Source organism: Podarcis raffonei, chromosome Z, assembly GCF_027172205.1.
Source record: "Podarcis raffonei isolate rPodRaf1 chromosome Z, rPodRaf1.pri, whole genome shotgun sequence".
Lineage (NCBI taxonomy): Eukaryota > Metazoa > Chordata > Lepidosauria > Squamata > Lacertidae > Podarcis > Podarcis raffonei.
In genome coordinates this window covers 7,437,302-7,458,443 of record NC_070621.1, presented here as the reverse complement: position 1 = coordinate 7,458,443, position 21,142 = coordinate 7,437,302, and the positions used below count along the sequence as shown (strand labels likewise).

General features: G+C 45.4%; 1 protein-coding gene across 3 annotated transcripts in view; it reads right to left on the bottom strand.

The window, feature by feature from the left end:
* Positions 1-21,142, bottom strand: part of ASTN2 (astrotactin 2) — a 653,023-nt gene that overhangs the window by 432,197 nt on the left and 199,684 nt on the right. For all 3 annotated transcript variants that reach the window (XM_053373809.1, XM_053373810.1, XM_053373811.1), the window contains exon 3: positions 3,530-3,908. In XM_053373809.1, the coding sequence (XP_053229784.1) occupies positions 3,530-3,908 (379 nt within the window). The remainder of the gene's footprint in view (positions 1-3,529; positions 3,909-21,142) is intronic.

The window sequence follows — 21,142 nt, the reverse complement described above, 5'->3', positions numbered from 1 at the left end:
GAGGGGAAAGGGGGCCCCTGCCTTCTTCCATCAAGAGATTCCCTTGGAGGGCCACACTTCCTCTCCAGAAGCCCAAATCAGGGGCTGATAGACCCCAGTTGACAGACCACCAGTGTCTGAACAGCAGAAGTTTACGTTGAGGGTGACCCCCAACATCTGTCAACCCCCTTTTCTGTGAAAAGACAGCATATTAACCAGCAGGCAGTCTGGTTGATCAAGGGATGCAAGTCCCATGCCTATGCATCTGTACTCAATAAAACCTAATTGCAATTCATTCACTTGTCTCATGGTCTTGGCTCACCGCCTGTACCCCCTCCCACAGCTTCACTACACCTGGGTCCACAGTGCCTCTTGCTTGCTTAGATAGAGGATAGAGAGGGGTGTGTGACTGTAGAAACTAGCCTACTGTATGAAGGTAAGATATGCATATGTTGCTCCACCAGCTTTTGCCTCTGGCCCTACTCATGACCGACATATGGCCCTTGGAAGGCTCCAAGATGAGAGTGCAGTCTTCAGACTGAAGAAGGTTCTCCACCCCTAGACCATACTGTTGGAACCAGCAGTAAGAAAGGCAGGGAGATTCCCTTTTTAAGAAAACTTAGTGAAGAGATGGAAATGTTTGACATGCTTGAGCAGGGCTTTTTTTTCCCAGTCGGAACTTGCTTGAACTCCACTCTGGCATCTCTCAGGTAGGCACCATTGCAATTCTAAGAGAACAAGGGAGGTGTTCATAGTGAGTTCTGGCACCTCTTTTTCTAGAAAAATGGCACTGTGCTTGAGTGTCTTGAGTAGTCTATGGCAAACTGGGTTGGACTCGAAGCTTCCATCCTCCTTAATCAACATGGCCTAGGGTCGAGGATGGTGAGAGTTAGAGCCCAACAACACCCAAAGGGCACCAGGTTGGGGAGGCTGGTCTAGAAATCAGACGCTTGCTCTGAAATATGTGATTATGTTAATAATTGTGGAGGATTTCTCCTACCTTCCATCACTGCTGTGAAGCACACGTTAGCTTTAGTGGAAGGCCTGCAGAGATCATATTTTAAGGGATCCAAGCAAGAAATCAGATTTCTGCAGAGGTTTAATCCACTCCATAGGTTTTTAATATAGTGAGTATCCTTCTACCATTAAAAAAAGGGGAAACAATAAATTCAAGGCTGCAGGGGATTTTAATTATTTTGCTGACGTGGTTCTCACACTGAGGCTGGCTTCCCACTTGCAGCACAGGTGGCTGCGTAAGCAGGTAGAAGCAGAGGTGGGGGCAAGATGTGGGGGTAGAAAAGGCATAAAGAGTGTGGGGGGGAATGTTTCTACTCAACTCTTCAGCACTGCACGTCCTCTCTGCAGTTCCATCATGCCTCAAGCATGTGCACCATGAACTGTGTACCCATTGTGTTTTAAAATATAATCTTATTTTAATGAGAATTTTTTAAATGTAAAATAAGGTTTTTGTTTTGTTGTGTGTGGTTTAAAGTAATTATACTTGGATTTGTAATTTGCACTGTACATTTAATTCACACAGCAATTAAACACATTACTTGTTCAAATGCAAAAATGAAATCAAACATATCACAAGTATTTTACAGATGAACAGATGCTGGCTTGCTTAAGGCTGCATGGTGAAATGTAATGAATGATATGAGGTTCTGAGAGCTCCACTCTTGTCCTATACAGAATCACTCTTGGTCTTTCAGTATCCCTTTCTTAAAAAGGGGAATAAAAGCAGCCACTCGCAAAACAACAACAGTATCCCTTTCTTAAAAAGGGGAATAAAAGCAGCCACTCGCAAAACAACAACTGTGAAGAACTCTGAAAATTAAGAAGAGATATAAAAGCTGTGTTGCTACCCACTTTTATTCATTTATTTAAAGCATTTATATCCTGTTCTTTAGCAGGCTCCCAGAGTAGCTTACAAAACCAGTTACTCACTGTCCTCAGGCTTACAAACTAAAGCATAAGAGGGAAAAAAAGATGAAAAGGGAGGGAGGAAAAAGAAAGCTTATTGTTATGGGGTTGTATCGAATGCAGCACTAAGTTAAAGTCACATAGTGGCATAATTGTTCCACTGACAAAATGTTTTCCACTTATGAAACATTGTGCAAGAGAATACACAAGCAAGTTGCTGGTATCTTTGTTGCACAATAGATTGTGCAATCTGCTGCACAACAAGGTTTTGCTACCTGGATTCTTGAAGCACAATACTGAAATTCACCCATCCGCTAGTGCAAGAGTCCTTGTGCTATCGAACGAAGAATGCAGTTATATATATCTGTCTATCTAAGAGGACAACTGCTCTCCAAGTGTGTGTATGTGTGTGTGTGTGTGTGTGTGTGTGTGTGTGTGTGAGAGAGAGAGAGAGAGAGAGAGAGAGAGAGAGAGAGAGAGAGAGAGAATGACTCTCCCCTCTTCCTGTGGCTCCAGATCCATGAGCATAGCAGGTGACAATGTCAGGGCCAAAAGGACAGAGTCAGTGCTTCTGCTCACGTACTTCAGGTGAGATGAAACACCTCTCTCTGCCCAAGACGTCAGCCACTGTGAGTCAGACAATCCCATAATGGATTGGCAAATAGTCTAAGCTAGTATAAGAACACTTCCTATGCTCCTACTGCTCCTTCCAGTTCCATTTGCTGCTCTATTGTTTTATCTTTCCGATACCCAATGGAAAATTTTCGGTTTGTAATACGTCACGTTATTTAAGTGTGGCCTTTATCCAGTGACAAAGTGGGTGGTGGGAACAATGGGCATTTAAATGAGAGCATAAGCCAGGAATCATTTATCAGCATGGGACCCTCAGGAATGAAAGAAAGGCTATGGAGGCTTAGCAGAATACCTTTCACAATCCACCTGAGCATTCAATCATGAATTTAGAAATACGACCCATCTCCCTTACTGCCTTTCCATGCTATTACAAAAGATGACAATCCCCTCCTTCAAGAAGTGCTTTGAAGATTAAAAGCTCCAGGTGAGGGGCCTGCAAAGTATTACACTAAAAGATGCTGTACTTCATTTGTCCCCAGAAAGTTTCCATCCAGCAAAAAAGATATGCAAACTTCTCAGGTGACAAGTCCTCCTATCTTATCTAATATCCACCACACAAGCAGTACTAGGCTGCAACGTGTCTTATGGCAAGTCCCTACAGAGATGCACTGCATACAACCCCCAAGCTCCTCAATGGAAGACAATGATTAACTTACTGTGTGTGTGTGTGTGTGTGTGTACGCGCACATGCGCATGCAGACGAATTGATTAATGTTTTTATCATTCAAAGCACCTGTCAGCAGCATCACAAAGCAGTATGCCTGTGACCTGTATTTGCATGCAAGCAAACTGCTCCTAGAAACTCAACACTCATTTGAAGTGCAGCAGCCCCCTGTGCTTACACATCACAGCTCTGGGCAAGGGAAGAACAAACACCCAGCATGGCTGCTGCCCTTCTCATCCATCACTTTTTAATAACCCCTTCAGCACATTCCAAAGATGGCTGCCTCTGGCAAAGGGAAAGTGTGGGGGAGGGGGGAGGGAAGCAACAAACCTTTCTTTTCATAGTCAGGCTTCTCCCCGCTCCTGCCCAAGCTGTCCAGCGGCTGCATCATCTGGCTCGCAAACTCGTCCTCCTGGCAGCCATGCTCAGGCCGCAGGGGGTTCTCCTCTTCCTCGTAGTCGTAGTCATCCAGGATGGGGGTCTCGCGGATGGGCATGCCAATGACCGAGGTGTGGGCTTGTAGGCGTGAGTTCCGGAAGCTGTCCCTTCCCTGCGAGCCCAGCAGCACCGAAGGGATGTAATGGATCTCATGGGTGGCCTCTGTGCTGGCGCTCTTCTGCGGGATCCTGCGCTGCTTGTACCAACGGCGCTGGGCATACAAGGCAACGGTGAACACCAGCAGCAGCAACAGGAGAGCAATCAGGCCTCCCTAAATGGAGAGAGAGCAAAACTCCATAGCTGTTCAACACCCTCACTCTCCAACACCATTTAAACCCAAATTTTAAAAATCAGTCTTATTAAGAAAACATTATGTTTCCAGTGTCTAAATTGCTAGGTGCTATACAAAAATTCATTCAGGCAGACAAGGTACATCAGAAACCCCCCCCCCCTGAAATTAATGGATCTAATTTAGATGTGCCTATTTCAGTTGGTCTACTCTGAGTAGGACTAACTTTGGCTACAACCCACGAGCCAGGGTTCACCTGCCCAGAAGTTGCTGAACTACAACTCTTATAAACTCTGGCCACTGGCCATGCTTGCTTAGACTGTTGGGAGTTGTAGCAAAGGAAGCTTAAGAAGATCTGTGCATATACTACTGTGTTTAAGCCTGTTGCATCCTTATATTTAGTTTAAGAAATAAGTTAACTTCTATATGAAAGAATGCATCTCCTAACCCAACTCTGTTTCACAAACTTCTTTTTGTTAGTGAAACTTGTTTGAGGCAGTGGCGGCACCCCTCTCCCATGCTGTGATTGCCCGCAGCTCTGCCCCTGAAGCAAATTGTGGCTAATCGCTGCCGCCACCTCTCTGAAGCTTCTGCCCCCAGGTCAGGCTTGACTCCCTCCCCCTTCCCCTCAGCTGGCCCAAGGGCAGCCCTAAAGAGAAGCCGCTGCTGCTGCTCAAAGGCCCAAAGGCCAGGCCTGGGCGTGCTTCCCTTGATGAGGGAACTGTAGTGGGGGCACCTGATTGTGCCCCCTCAAAATGTGCCTGCAGCAATGCCCCCACTCTATGTCACTGGTTACCAAACAAATATGCCTAAGACTCATCTCTGAATCATATTGTTTCCTGTGTACTGCAGCGGAAGGGGGGAACCCAGCTAATGTGGTATCTGTTGCAGAGGGGCTTAGGGTGTCAGACCAAGCATTTGCTATGCAAAAGGCAAGCTTAGATTTCCACCCTGAACAGAGCAAATTTGTCACAGTTGTGAATCACCACTGCTTATTGTAACCCTTCCCTTCTACACACCATGTAGCAGGGTCAGATCTAGACATAAGGAATACAATAAGTAGCAAGGCTGCTAATGTTTGAAATCCTTTGGTTTAGTATATGGATTTGGTCAGTTCAAAATGCTAGGGTGTATTACACTAAACTGAGCAACATTTCCAATAATAAAGTATTCCTCTTTGGCTCAAATATATGTATGCCTACTTGAGGTGCACTTGGATGCTGAGTGAAAAGTTTGTGTTACAGATAGATAGATGATAGATAGATAGATAGATAGATAGATGATAGATAGATAGATAGATAGATAGATAGATAGATGATAGATAGATAGATGATAGATAGATGATAGATGATAGATAGATAGATAGATGATAGATAGATAGATAGATATAGATAGATGATAGATAGATATAGATAGATAGATAGATAGATAGATAGATAGATAGATAGATAGATAGATATAGATAGATAGATAGATAGATAGATAGATAGATAGATGATAGATAGATAGATGATAGATATTTCTTGCATGGTGCAGAAGTTCAGTCTGCTCCAAGCACCCATTGAAGCAGGTGGACCATGGTGGGTCAGCACTTTATTGACCGGGGGCTGCCCAGCATAAGGCAGGCAGTAGCTGACCAGTGAGACACAATCATCTCTCCCATCAATGGAGGCAACCCATAGCACTCATACCTTACCACCCAGGTTGAGCTTATAACTTGTAACTGCCCCCCCCACATTGTTTTGCAGCACCAAAGTGGCATCTCTGGGGCGCAAGCCTGGGCAGTGTGTATGGAGGTCCTGGGCTGCCCAGGCGACAAGCGCCCTTGTGGTCCAAAGGAAAGGAAAGGAAAGGAGTTGCTGGAAGGAGTTGCTGGAAGGAGGCATACAAAACACCATCCAACCACCTTAGGGACTCCACTCTGGATTTGTGTAAGCTTTACTCCTTAGGCTTTTCTTCTCCCGAAGATGTTCCACAAGTGGCTACAGATTTTTCCTCAGGGTTTACTCCCAAAGCCTTTCAGAGTTTTCCTTCTCCTAGATGGGCTACCTTCCCATCTTCCTACCTTCATCTTGTATAAAATCTGTGTTTTTGACTGCTGGACCCACTATTGGTCTCATCTGCTCAGTCTGCTGGAGCCTACCTTCACATGCAGGACAAGTCTCTAACTCACTGAGGGTTTGAGACCCATTGGCCACCCACACCTGGTTTAGCCAGTAAGACAAAGCTGTTTCCAGGGTGTGGCCGCTGTCACATGCTGACAGCTTCCAGGAGCCACAGATGAGAGCTGAGTGCAGGGGATGGGGACCAGTGGTGGATGAACTACCCAGAAGGAGGACATCATGTCCCCGACCAGAGATACTGCCCCTCCCCTAACACCCCATGTATAATTTTCAAGAAAGGTTATACAAGATTCTGCAAAATACAGTGTGATCAAACAGGATATGGTGACATTATGAATATATACCATTATAGATCACGGTTGAACAAATACAGACAAACAAACAACAAGTATACGAATGCATGGAAAGTAGTGACCAAAACAGTTAATAACAGAAATAACAGTTAAACAAGACAAGGTTACAAAACATGAACCCTATTAGAATAATAGAATCATAGAGTTGGAAGGGGTCCTGAGGATCATCTAGTCCAACCCCCTGCAATGCAGGAATATGCAGCTCTCCCATATGGATATCAAACCTGTAACCTTGGTGTTATCAGCACCACACTCTAACCAACTGAGCTAACTTATACCAAGGGAAAGTAATTAAAGTTGGTGCTTTTTGACAACGAAGTGAAATCAAAACTTAGGGCTTCTGCACATGACCTGTTTATTCAGCAATCATTCCAATTTGCTTACATGCAGGCTAGATTATATCCAGTCTTCATTGAGCATTTCTTCTGATTTGTTTGCAAGAACAGTGTACTGCAAGGAGCATTAGTCCTCATTTACTTGTGGGGTGGTTGCACATCTCCCCGTTAATAATTTAATAACCCCACAAGTTTCAGTACATCTTCCTGGCAATTTGGAACGCAAAAGTCATTTTCTTTTATCTTTTAGTGGATTTGGGCTGTGTGCACATTATTGGCTTAAAGTACAGAGGGGTCATTATTTTCTCAATTTGGATTGAAGCTGGTTAGGGTGAAAGCACATCAAAATGCAGTATCTAATTAAAAAATGAGAGGACAATTACAGGATAGATATGGATTGTGATGATGTGTACACCTCTTCCCAAAGCAGTGGTGGGAGGACACTGTGCAGAGTGAACGTGAGTGTGTTCACAGCATTAGTGCACTAGGGCAAGAGTACTTTAAACTAATTGCACAAACCTAAATTTTCAGTGCATGATTGACTCCTTTCAACAAAAATTTCAAAGTATCATTAAAGCTCAGTCAATATTGGAAGTTGAGAAAGAACTTCAAGAACAGAGACATACTTTCCCTCCAGAAACCTGTCAAGAAAGCCCATAATTCCTGAGCTGATTTCAAACTGAGCAAAGGTTAAGTTTCCGCATCCCTGCAAAGGATAAACAAGTTAACAAGCCCCAGAAAGAAGAATTAGAGCCTTCATTTACAGGCACTGCCCATTTTCAGCTGCCTATTTTCTGTCAGTGACCCCTGTACCAGCAGCCCAGTGTTTAGACATGAAATGCACAGAGAGAAGAAAGATCTTTCTGAAAAGTCAAACTTCGGAGGGATTCAGAAAGGGCTTGTTTTAATCTATTTTTCATGTTGAATTGTCCAACCAAAAGCACCAGATAGAGAAAAGGGGAAGGAAAAAGGATAATATGTGAAATGTTTTATTTGACAATGTGTCATTCCAAACTGATTATTTCTGTCTCCAAGCTCCCCCCTCACCCCATATTCCCAAACAATGGCTACATCCAGGGGGGATTTAGTATTCTAAGACAGGATTTATAATACTCTGTTCTGCAGTGATAAGAACACAGGCCTTTAATCCTCCGAGCTGTGAACATGCATATTCTCTTGCATAATAGATAGCCTTTTTGCCATACTTCCGTGGTGTCCCCAAACCACACAAGCACTGGCAGAGAAGGACAAAGCATGGAGCTCTCAGAAGAGTATCTAGAATGCACATTGGGCCTCTTAAAGAGTACCTAGAACCTTGCCCCAAGGTAAGCAGAGCACAAATCCATGTTTCTCACAGTCCATTGTCAGTATGCACATGTTTATGGCATTAAACAGAGACAGATTAAAAGATTTTGAGTTCTTCAACCAAAGACAACAATTGTGGGACTGGAGTGATTTCTGCAACCTGAACAACTGTTTGTTTGTTTGCTTGCTTGCTTGCTTAATAAAAAGCTCATTCAGAACATTTGCTCACAGCTGCATTGAGGCAGAAGTGATTTTGTTTGATTCCCTTTTGCTTTTCATTTTCATATTTTGTTTTATTTTTAGGGATAAGGGACATATAATGAAAAGGTCAAGAGGGATAAGTACTGCTACCTAACCTAGGGTGGGGGAGAATTAGACCGGGTGTTCAATGTTTAATGTGTGTACTGCTAGATAAATAATAAGGCCAGCCAAGGTTCTTCCAACAACAAACCAATGCCCTGCCATTTCTCTTCATCCTCAAATTTCCATTGCCCATACAGTGTTCTTACTACACACTAGCATTCAACAGTCATGGGGAGGGGGGGGACCAACGCCACTTGGAACCCAGATGTTTTGGACAACTGACAGCCAGGTGCAGATATCCCTTTGGGGGCTCAAGTGATTTGATACAGCTGCCAATTCTCCTGGAGGAAACAGATTATAGGTAAAGAAAGCAAAACTGTGACCACTAGTCTTGCTGCTGATGCACTACCCTAAGATAAGCCTTTGCTTCGCATCAAATCAAAACCAGTATTGTGGCCTGTCTCATTCCAATCAAACCATGACCTACAACCACGGCTTGTTCTCGGCTTACCAAGCACGAACTGGAGCAGTATGAGCTAAATGTTTTCCAGGAGCATGACACAGCAATAAATGGAAAAGTTTGATCTTCTGAAATGAACTTAAGAGCTGTCTTCCCATAGAGGCAGATTCTGCTAAAATGAGGTCCATTTTGCTGAATGCTCTGATCTTTCAGTTGCTGATGCTCTTTATTATTAATTTAGAGCATTCTTGTTAGCTAATTAATATGGAAAAATATTTTTAAGCTCCAGGTCTACATTGATGCCCCACAAGATTGAGTGAATACATTTTTTGCTGCATTTTTTGCTGTCTTCCTCCCAAGAGCACCTCCCTGTGTAACATGCTACGAAATATAATGTGTTGTTTATTCTTTTTTACAGGTCATTAATGATGATAAATAGGGGACTTGCTACTGCCAATCTCAGTGAAATCCTTGTGGATACCTCCTCCTCCCCTCTCCATGGACTGTCATTCATCACCATCTTCATTGCATTCCTGTCATTTCTGAAGCCTCTGTAATCCTAAAGTGCCTCGGTTCTATAAGCCCTGAAAGGAAAAGAGAAGGGAAGAAATCCTCCTCACCACCACTAGCTGCTGAAATGCTAAACAGAGGTGATGAATGTCTGGTGTAACAAACCCCAGGCCTGTTTCTCTTAAGAATTCCCCTTATCTACCCCAAAACATTCTCCATCCATAATCCTCACTTCAAGTCCTCAAGCGGACACAGTGGACTGCTAGGCAGGTAACGCTGGTCACAAACTGTTGTTAAGAATATTAGCTTGTATATGAGCTGCATTGAGGTCAAGCAGTCCCTACCCAAGCTGAGAAAGTACCGGTAACTCACAGAATGGCTGGTTTACCACTGCATGCAAACCAGTGCTTGTATTTGGTTTCTCCAAAGCAAACCACAAGTGGGAAGCCAAGCCATGCCTTCTGTTTGTGGTTTGTTTTGAGAGAAACCGAAAATGAACACTGGCTTGTAAATAACACTAAGCAAGCTGCTGCCTGAGTTGTTTCCCCACACTAGGAAAGGAGGGGCGAAATGAGAGCTGCTTAAACTGCATGCACAAGTGTGCAGCTCAAGCACGTAGCCAATGGATGGGGGGGGGAGCTGCACCCCCCCCATCAAGTAAATAAATAAAAACACTTAACTAACTGACCAATTGCATTGCAGATAACTTGGTTCTGCCTGTCCCCCCCCCCAATTAATCCTAGCTACGCCCATGGTGCAACTCATACATAGGCTAGTTTCCCTAAAGATGATTTATTACCAGTGTGATGTCCAGGCATGGCTGGTGCTTTACATAATTCCACACAGAGATTCTCAGATAACAGCCAAACCATGGGATGAAAGAGCAATAAAGTGAGTTTTTGGAATGAAGATTGTGGTTACAAAGCTTCTCCTCTGGTCCTGCTGCTACCACCCACTGCACTACCCAGGGTTAAACCATGGTTTGTGGAGACATATTGGAGGGATTCATAGGAACCATCTCCATAAAATATTTGAGGGGGGTTACCCCACCCTCATGGGACACGGGTTTATAGCAGAGGGGGTTCGAATCCCCACAACGGGGTGAGCTCCCGTTGCTCGGTCCCTGCTCCTGCCAACCTAGCAGTTCGAAAGCACGTCAAAATGCAAGTAGATAAATAGGTACCGCTCCGGCGAGAAGGTAAGCGGCGTTTCCATGCGCTGCTCTGGTTCGCCAGAAGTCGCTTAGTCATGCTGGTCACATGACCTGGAAGCTGTACGCAGGCTCCTTCAGCCAATAAAGTGAGATGAGCGCCGCAACCCCAGAGTCGGCCACAACTGGACCTAATGGTCAGGGGTCCCTTTACCTTTACCCCACCCCCAGTTGATGGGCATTGCCATTCAAATGGTTTGTGTGCACTGTGTCATGTGATTGATTATGCAGGGTGGGGCTTACCTGCTGCTCAGATGAAGATGACTGATCAGATGAAGATGAAGGATGGGGGGGGGGAGTTAGAGGCTGGTGATACCAGGGAGGGACCAAGTGAGCTGTCAGCTATTCAGCCCATTCCATCTCAGCCCACATCCCCACCTCTCATGCCACTGGAGCCTCCCCTCTCATCAGTTCCTGCTGGTGGCCACCTAGTCCATGGTTAGGTGATCTTGCGCCCCTGGCAGAACCGTCCAGATTACGCCCCTTAGCCATGGACAAAGTAGCTCTTCTTTCCACCTATCCTCCAACCCCACCACCACCCATTCAATTCCTCACACACTTCACCTTGTAATGAATTCTTTCAAAGAAAATCCAGTATTTAATTTATTATTCCTTAATAAAAGGTTTTCAGGTGCTCCAAAGGACCCTCCAGCGCAGCCAGCAAGTAGAGCCCCTTCTTGCCAGGGGGCTGCCCCTTTTCGACTCCCCTGCAACCTGGAGAGCCCTCCTCCACCCCACCCCCCAAGCCCATCAGGAGAGCGGCCAAAAGGCCGCTCAAACATTCAGTTCCTAACTTAGCTGAGGAAGATTTTCTTCTGCCTTTGAAAGGGGGTCACTGGCAGCTTTCTGGCCCCTCTTGATTCCTCTGAGTGGCCAGTGCCCCCTGGTTTGATGGCTCAACAGTGGGGAGCTCTGTGCATTGAGCAAAGAGGCGGCGGATCTTCCTCTGCTCCCCAGGGCCCTGGGTCAGTCGAGCTCTGCGGGGCAGCTGCTGTGCTCATGGCTGACCTCCAGCATCCTTCTTCTCCCTCCTCCTCCAGGGCTCAGGATGCCTTGTAAGCGCCGGAGGAAGATGTGGGTGCAGACGCAGCCAACCGGGATAGGACGTGCAGCCCCTGGGAGTGGTGCCGAGGACGATGGGAGTCACCCGCTGAAGGAAGGCGCCTCGCTGCTGCAAGGGGAGCTGCAGCGCATTTGCTGGGAGCTGGAGCGGCTGCACAGGCGATCGGCACACCTGCAGATGCAGCACAAGCTCCTGGAGCGGGAGACAAAGGAGCTGCGCACCGAGAGCCAGGAGTTCCTGGGCTACATGTCATTGGGCGACGAGAGCTGGCAGCTGCAGGCGCAGATCCAACGCAAGCACTGGGAGCTGCTGGCCCACTCCGCAGAGCAGGAGACAGCACTGCACTAACAGGAGACTGATCCCCCCCCGTCTGCACCCCTGGTGGGGGCCTTCCTCACCACCCCATACCTATGGCTCTGCTGGTGGGTGTCCACCTCCAGAGGAAACATCAGCTGTATGTCTTCAAGCAAGCACCTGTATGCCTTCTCCACCTAAGACACAGAGATGCCAGCACTAGAGTAAGCAGACAGTACAGGCCCAGTCCATGTTTGCTTCCCCAGTCCAAAGATGAATTCCATTTGCCCTGCTGAAGCCATAACTTCCCACTCCTTTATGGCAGGGATCCTGGGAGCATGTCAACCATTGAAACAGCATCTTAGGTGCCTAGTCATGCCTTGAACCTGCTGTGCCTTTGACCTCTGCTTTGTCTACTTACCACACTAATTTAGCTCAACATGAGGCAACAGTGTGATGCAGCAGCAAGAGAAGAAGGGAAAGGAAAGGAAAGGAAGTGTCCAGATCAAAGGAAGTAATAATCCCACTCTATTTTTCCTTGGCCAGGCCACACCTGGAATATTGTGTCAAGTTCTGGGTGCCACAATTAAAGAAGGATATTGACAAGCTGGAAGGCAAGCAAGGAAGGTAACCAAAATGATCAAGGGTTTGTAAACCAGGTCTTATGAGGAATAGTTACAAGAAAAGAGATTCTGACAAAATATTAGAAAGAACTGTCTGACAGTAAGAACTGTTTGACAGTGGAACAGACTTCCATGAAAGGTGCTGAACTCACCCTCATTGGAGGTTTTACAGCAGAGGTTGGATGGCCATCTGTCATGTATGATCTACTTGAGATTGCTGCACTACAGGTGGTTGGACCAGATGACCCTTAGGAACTGTTAAAATTCTGTGATTCAATATCCCTTGGGGCGTGCTTCCTTCTTAAACCTAGAGATGAAATGGGATTCATAGTGCTGTTTAACAAAAGGGTTATCTCTCTGCCAGGTATTTTAAGAAGTCAGCCTCCTTTTGCAAAGCGTATATTATGTATGTCTTTATTAGGTACTATACCAACCATATACACAAAGGGCATACATTTAATAGCAGATACAAGTACTCCAAAGATATAGAATATGCACAAGAGGGCAGAGTTACAATTGCTGTGGGAACTCTAAAGTATGTGACTTCCTGTGCATAAAAAATAATCACAGTGAAGAATGTTCAATTTCTGTATAGTTTCATCTCAAAGCTGATTTTCATTTAGTGTTCCAAGGAAGGAGAGAGGGAGGGAGTGAGAGAGAACAGCAATTCTGTCAAGCAGATATTTTGTTTGACTAAAATATGCACTACCACGTTCCACTAAGTGCTTACTTGAATTAGCTTAAGATTTGATCTGAAACCAGGCTCTCACCACGAAACATGAAAAGCTGTAGAAAAATGGGGGGGGGAGCCTTTGGTAACTATGATTGGTAACCAATCATGGCTTCTTGCCTTTTGACAAGTCAAAAACCCTCAGATAAGACCAAGGGCCATTGCAACTAGTGTGGTACTTTAAAAAAATAAATAAATATTCCACTTCTTGGTCTCCCAAGATAATATGTCAGTACAGTTCAGAGTGAATATTAAAAAACCTCAAATATTTCTCTTTAATTTGGTCCACATAATTGGGCAATGGATCACTTAATTTTTTGTCATTTTGTTTTCAAAATTTGCTGCTTTTACACATTATGCACAAAGCATGAACAATAACTAAGAAAAACTACTTGGTTTAACAACAATGAAAGTGTGCTAATGTAGCACCATACCTAGCACCAGAGACTATTATTATTGCTACTAGCACTATTGTGGTAGAGATCTTGCCTTTCCTCCAAGGAAGCTCAAGGTGGCATATATGGCTATCCTCTCCTTGTGAGGTAGGTTAGGCTGAAAGAGAGTGACTGGACCACTGTCACCCAGTGAGAGTCATTATCTGGTGGGGATTTGAACCCTGGTCTTTGTTTGACACTCTAACCACTACACCATGCTGGCCCTCTACTCTATACCTTTACGTTGTCAACAGACAGGAGGGAGAAAGTCTCTCTCTCTCCAACAATCAAGAACCCAAGCACCAAGATCAAAACTGCATGCGTAATAGGGAGGGAGGTGTGAATACACAGAGACTGCTTTCAAACATGGTTTCATTGTTACATACATGAGTGAGCAGTAAGCCTTCCTGGAATAGGTTTCCCAAACCTTAGGTCTCCTGAAGTTGTTGGACAGCAAGCTGTCATTCCTACCCAGCAGGTTAGTGGTCAGGGAGTATGAGAATTGTCGTCTATCAGCTGAGGACCTGAGGTAGGGGAAACCAGACCAAAAGAAAGAGGGCAACAGAATAATAACATGAGGACACATGCATGAGTCAATGAGGCCCTGCTCTAAGAATTGTGTGGGTGGGTGGGTGTGCTTGTGTACAGTTCCCTTTTGCACCTGCATACTGACAAGAGCAAAAGGTGAGAATCTTTCAGAGAAGGTCACATCCCACGAACTAGGATGACTCTTCTTCAGGGTTCATCGGATCTCTGCTCCAGGTCATATGGTGAGTGTGTGGGAGAGAAAGACCCCAATTAACACTGGGGTACCTTCACTGGCCTCATGAAAGTTTTGCTTTTCTTGCCAAAGCCTCATGCAGTTCAGCAGTTGACAACAAGTAAGAGGGGCTCTTTCAATAAATTCTCTGCCAAGATGTTCTTTCCTGATCATGGAGAATCTGACTAACCCAGGTCATGCAGCATCAACTGCAATCACTAATGTTGGCCACCTTCTCACCTGAACAAGCAAAAGCCAGTTCAGCCAATGAATGCTGTTTAACCTGAATTTCCAAAAGGTTACATGGAGTTGCTGGAGCAGCATGAGAGCATTCCTGCAATACTTTTCACCCAAGTTCCCTTTCTGCATCCCCATACTCAAGCTGTGGCTATATTTTGCCTTCCTGTCACAGAGTTCCATTTCCCTGAGCTAGGAAAAACCACACAATAAATGAAAGACAAGCTTTTGAAGGTCCTTGCAATCTTCTCCAGCTTGGTTCAAAGATTGAGCCAAATAATAATTGCCAGATTCCTTCCACCCTATCAGTCCCACATCATCCCAAGAAGCCTTCCAGACTATCTGCCTAAACATAATCCTATCTGTTCCCAGTGAAGGGGAGGCCAGGGAGGGCAAACCAAGCAGTAGCAGTGAAAGTAAGAGGAGGGATATTGTTTCCTCCAGGTTCTTCTACTATCTCTCAATCCTGATATATGGGTTAATAGTACAAAGCTCATAGAACCATATGAGAGGCAACTCTCATTAGGGTGTCTGAAAATTGCAGGCATTTATAGCAATCTTCCCCAAGCTGGTGACCTCCAGATGTTCTGTACTATCGGCCCTGGGCAGTATGGCTAACTGTCTAGTCTGACAAGAGTTATAGTCCAAAGGGCTGAAGAACACCAGGTTGGGGAAGGCAAATCGACAGAATGGTTTAGGCCAGCGAGATCCTCAGGTACCCCACCATTGTGAGCCACTTTGACTGGTGAGTGGGGCCATCCAGCTTTCAGTCACCTGGCATCAACATCGCATTAGGTGACCCAAGTTAAACAGAAAGCATTGAGAGTGCACTTTAAGTACACTCGCAAATCTTTCCTCTCTTCATGATCTCAAGCTTGGCTGTAAAGAAAGAACCCTACCTAAAAGAGGCTTGCAGCCAGTGTCAATCAGGCGATCAGTGCCAAGGGCAAAACTACAGCTTCCACACGGCAAGTGCCAGTGGGGATTGCATCTGGTGCCATATTTAAAAGATTATGAATGCAAGCCCTGTTTGCCAGACAACAATCAGGAGCACACTTTAAGACTGAGTGTCCCTTTGCAGTCATGTCTTTACCTGCCCCATACTTGATGTCAGAAATCAGGTACGTGGCGAATGGGCAAAACAGCCTCATGGGCCAATTAGGATCCTTTGAGGGTAGGCTCTGCGTGCAAAAAGTCAAAGGTCATTGGATTTGCAGAGAACAGTGGTCAAAATTAAGGAACCACTGAAAAGGTGCTCAAAAATGGAAGTACACAGCCTTCAGGCACCATTTTTGTACAGAACAGGACATGCATGCAATGTCTGAAGCATACTTTTATCAGACAGTCCACTTGTCTTGCAGAAGGGTGGTCATGAAGGAAGTGATCCATGACCCACCCTGGAACCTTAGGATGAAGGGCATGCAATACGTATATAAATAAAATGGCAAAAAGCACCACTGTCCCTGGGTCAAGCAAGCCTGAAAATACCACGTAAGTAAATAGTAACTTTGCAGTCACTGATAACTCTGCATCAGGAAAGAAATGCATAAAGAGACTTCTGGATGCCCTGCTTAGTTCCATGATGTTCTGCTTTCAACTAGGATTTCTAAGCATTACCTTAATACTGTACATTAATGCTAAGCTACACTATTGTGCAACCCAAACCTCAAGCAGTCCTTTCCTCTGAGCCCCTCTCCTGCCCCTAGCACTTTATTTGATCAAAATCTGCTGCAGAATAATTATTATCCATAAAATGAAGTTTCATAAATAATTAAATACAAAACACGTGCCAGATCCACAAGCAATAAGTAACAATTGCTTTTGCAGAACAGTCACTGCTTGCTTTTTCAGGAAAGAGGGGGAGGAATGATAATTATGATGATAGTGTTTATTTGCTTCCTTGCTAATTTACAAAAATGCAGTTAATCTCAGTGGATCTCTCGATCATTAGTGCAAATTAATGCAGCTCCACTGCACATTCCACATACATTAAAATGAATTATTTTTATTTTTTTAAAAAAGAGAGAAAAGAAAACCAAACCTCACATCTGCAGATGAAGAAATGCTAATAAAGATTGTGCCTCTGGTCTGTGTTCTCTCTGCCTCTTGCATGCACTTAAGTACTGTCTTTTGAACAACCTTTCTGCAACTTAGTTTGCCCTCTTGCTCATCTAAAAAAAATATGGCCAAATAGATAAGGAGGAGCGAACATGTCAGCCCCTGAGCTAGATTGTGTGACTATCTACAGCCTATTTTTCACATGGGACACTAAACCTGCATGTGGGCTCTCTATCCCATCAGACTGCAAGTGGGGACTGGATAACCGCACATAGAAAGCTAGCATGTCAGTGTCCAAGCCAAATACACATTTATCACACTGGTGAGAGAATGGCAACAGGTTGTACTGCAATAACCACCCCACTGCTCCAAGCACTGCTTCCCAGGGTGGCGTGGGGGAGGCCTCGGGCACAAGTTTATGAGAGGGAGCAACCAGGCAGCGGTGGGGCATCCCCTGCCTGTGCCCAGGTCATGCACAGAGCACAACGTGGTGGCGAGGCCAGGGGCGATGTGCACCAGGGGAACGACCCCTCCCCACTGATGCAAAGCAAGGCATGCTCAAGACACCCTGTGGGTCCAGTGTTACTTTACAAGACTTGCAAAAAAGGCACAGGGCTCATGGGGCACTGTGAGCAGGTGTGTGCCCTGGCCCTGCAAGCCTAGCACTGCTTTTGCAAGCGGTGCTGGGTCCGCAGGGAGAGCACCATGAGCTGTTGCGTCCAATTGGAGGGCGCCGTGAGAAGGAAACAACAGGCCTGTGCCCTGGCCCCTGTGAGCCCAGCGGTTGAGAAGGGTGCATGGGGAGGCAAGCGACACCCGGGCTGTGCCTTTGGAGAAGCGGCAGCAGGACCTCCTTCTTTTCATGGCAAGTGAAGGAACGTCAATGTGCACCTTGCCACTGGGCTGGCAAAGGGAGAGGGAGGGAGTGCAACCACCACCCACTGAGCAGGGAAGGAGAAAGAAGAAGGCAGGAAAGCATTGCTGGAGCCATGTGTGTTGCCCAGAGCACCTAAATGTAAGGACATAAGAGTGTGGTGCTCCTGGCCTTGCATTTCATAGAATCATAGAGTTGGAAGGGACCCAAGGGTCATCCATTCCAGTGCCATTAAAGCAGGAATCTCTGGAGAAAACAAGCTTGCTACATCTTCTATGGAACAGCCCTTGAGATATTTGAAGATGGCTATCGTATCTCTTCTCAGTCTCCTTTTTCCCCAGGCTAAACATACCCAGCTCCTTCAACTGCTCCTCACAAGGCTTGGTTTCCAGACCCTTGATCATCTTGGTTGCCCTCCTCTGCACACGTTCCAGCTTGTCAACATCCTTCTTAAATTATGGTGCACAGAACTGGACACATTATTCCAGGTATCATGGCTGGAACACTGAAGCATAGCACAGTTCAGTGAAGATGATAAGGTCACACAGTGAACATGCAGCAAACAGTTTTATTATGAAATCAGAACAGAAATATACAAAAATTCATGAGATATGCTCTCTCATGTAAGCTGTGGTTCAGAGATACTAGACTCTCCCCACTATGGTCTGTTTTCTATGTGTCAGATCCCTCCCTACATCAAGAGCTAAGGGATTCTCTCTGTCTCTGTCTAGTTTTCTGTTCTCTGATGTGGAGAAACCGCCTAGTTTTAGGGGGAGAGGGGGAACTGGCAGGCTTTCAACAGACACATTATCAGTTGGTGCCACCTCCATTAAGTCTGAGTCTTGTCTTCGCTCAAGGCTGGTGTATCTGCTGGCTTACCTCTGTTCTTCACCTTCCAATATTTCCCAGCCCTTTTCTTCCTCTGAGGTTTGTCCTGTCTCCCACTATCATGAACCTGGGTCCAAACTGTCCTGGGCTCCACTTTCTCTGGAGGCCTCTTCCTCATCTAGCTAGTCCCTGAAACCAAGGTGGGGTCTGACCAAGGCAAAATAAGAGTGTTACTATTACTTCCCTTGATCTGGACACTAGACTTCTATTGATGAAGCCCAGAATAGCTGCATCACACTGTTGACTCAAAATGAGGGTCACCTGACTTACTAGTAGTAAATGTGAAAAGGATCTAGGGGTCTTGGTGAACCACAAGTTTAAAATGAGTCAACAGTCTTCTTTTTCTTCCTTTTTTGAACATGGGGACAACACGTGCCCATCTCCAGTCTGCAGGGACTTCACCTGTTCTCCACGAATTCTCAAACATCATAGACAAAGGCTCTGAGATTACATCCACAAGCTCCTTTAGTACCCTCGGATGCAGCTCATTAGGCCCTGGAGATTTGAATTTGTTTGAAGTAGCTAGGTGATCCCTTACTACCTCTTTTCCTACCTCGGGCTGCAGCTCCCTCCTTACATCACTTATTCTGTTATCACCAGGCTGGGCATCGCTTTCTTTTCGGCAGAGGAAAAGTAGGTGTTTATTGGTCCTGCCTACCCTCTGTCACCCAATAGCATTTCTCTGTCTTCTCCATGCAGAGGACCTAGCACTTCCTCTTACATCATACATAGCCAAAGAAACCTTTTCTATTGTTTAGCCTCTTGGAAGCCTGAGCTTATTCTGAGCTTTGGCCAGCCTGACATTCACACTGTTGGCTACACTCCTTTGTGATTTCCCCTTTCTTCTATTTCTTATACACGCCCTTCTTATACATGCAGCAACAAAAGTTTCCTTAGATGCCTCCTACTTTTCTTTCTTGTTGGAATTGTCTGCATCTGGGCCTTCAATATTTCTCCTTGTAGAAACACCCATTCATTTTCGACTCATTTCTCTTTGAGTATTTATGATCATGGGATCTCATCCATAGCTCCTTAAGCTTTTTGATATTTGCCTTCCAGAGTGTGTGTCCAACTACAGTCAGTTTTCCCTTGCCTCTGTATCCTGTAACCCAGGAGAACTTGATCACTTCCTCCCAAGTTTCTGAGAATTTCCACTTTGTTGACCAGTTCCTCCCTGTTGGTGAGGACTAGGTCCAGAATAGATTATTCCCTTGTTGCTTCTTGCACCTTCTGGGAAATGAAATTGTCAGCAAGAACATGGAGGAATTTGTCAGATCTTACAATCTTGGCAGTGTTTGAGTTCCAACAGATTTCGGGGAAATTGAAGTCTCCCTTGACTATTATCCCTCCTTTTTAGTAATCTGCCCCAGGAAGGCATAATCCAAGTCTTCAGTTGCAATCTATAACAGACCCCCAGTAAGGTAAGGTACAGTAAGGAAACTGCTGTTTCTATCTCCCATAGTTTTTACCCATATACTCTCAATCTGCTTTCCATGTTCCAGGTCATGGATTTCTTCAAAAGTATACACATCCTTTACATACAATGCTACTCCTCCTCCCTTCCTGTTAAGCAAATTCCTTTTGAACAACTATACCCCTCAATCCCTGTATTCCAGTCATGAGTCTCCTCCCACCAGTTTTCAGTATTGCTTACCAGGTCATATTTGCCATCCTGTACTAATAGATGAAAATCTTCTTGCTTGTTTCCCATACTCTGTGCATTTCTGTAGAGGCAACTGAAACCATGAGTCATTCCCTCCAGATGCTTCCTTCTTGTAATTTCTTGCCCTTTAGCACGTTTCTGGAGCATCACCTCACATTTCCTGTGCATCAATGAGGCTATTATCCCCAGTACCAGGTGTTATTCTGTTGTCTGTGATGTTGTCTCTCTCCTCCTCAAGTTCTGTTTTAAAGCTGTCCTGATCAGGTTCACAAGACTCCTAGCAAACACATTATTGCCAACTACTGTGAGGTGCAGCACATCTCTTCCCATAATTCCTTCCTCAAGGAAGCACAGACCATATCCAAGAACCCAATCCTTCCTGACACCACCAACTATGCAGCCAGTAGTTTACCTCCAATATTTTCCTGGGCCATGAGTAATAAAAAGACTACCAGTGCCCTGAGGCTCTTCTGCTTCCTGCCTAGAGTCTCATCTGTACAGTTATACCTGGGTTACAGACGCTTCAGGTTACGTTTTTTCAAGTTGCGGACCGCCAAAACCTGGAAGTACCAGAACGGGTTACTTCCGGGTTTTGGCAGTCGCACATGTGCAGAAGCACTAAATTGCACTTTGTGCATGTGCAGAAGCGCCAAATCACAACCGACGCGCTGATGTGGGTTGCGGAAGCTGTGGGTTGCGAACGTGCATTCCGCATGGATCACATTCGCAACCTGAGCGTCCACTGTATTGCTGTTTCATCAGAGTCAATGCAGCTCTATTGAGAAATTCTGCATGTTGTCCTGTAGTTCGAGCTGTGGCTAGGTGGACCTCAAATTGCTGTTCCTTTTCTTCCAGCAAGACAACCAGCTTGCACTTGCTACAAGTGTATTGCATGTTCTCCAGCAGAAAGACAAACATGGCACAGGTGTTGCAGGTCACTTCAGAATCTCCCTACGCACACTGAGAGGCAGTACTCCCTCTTAAACTCCCCCG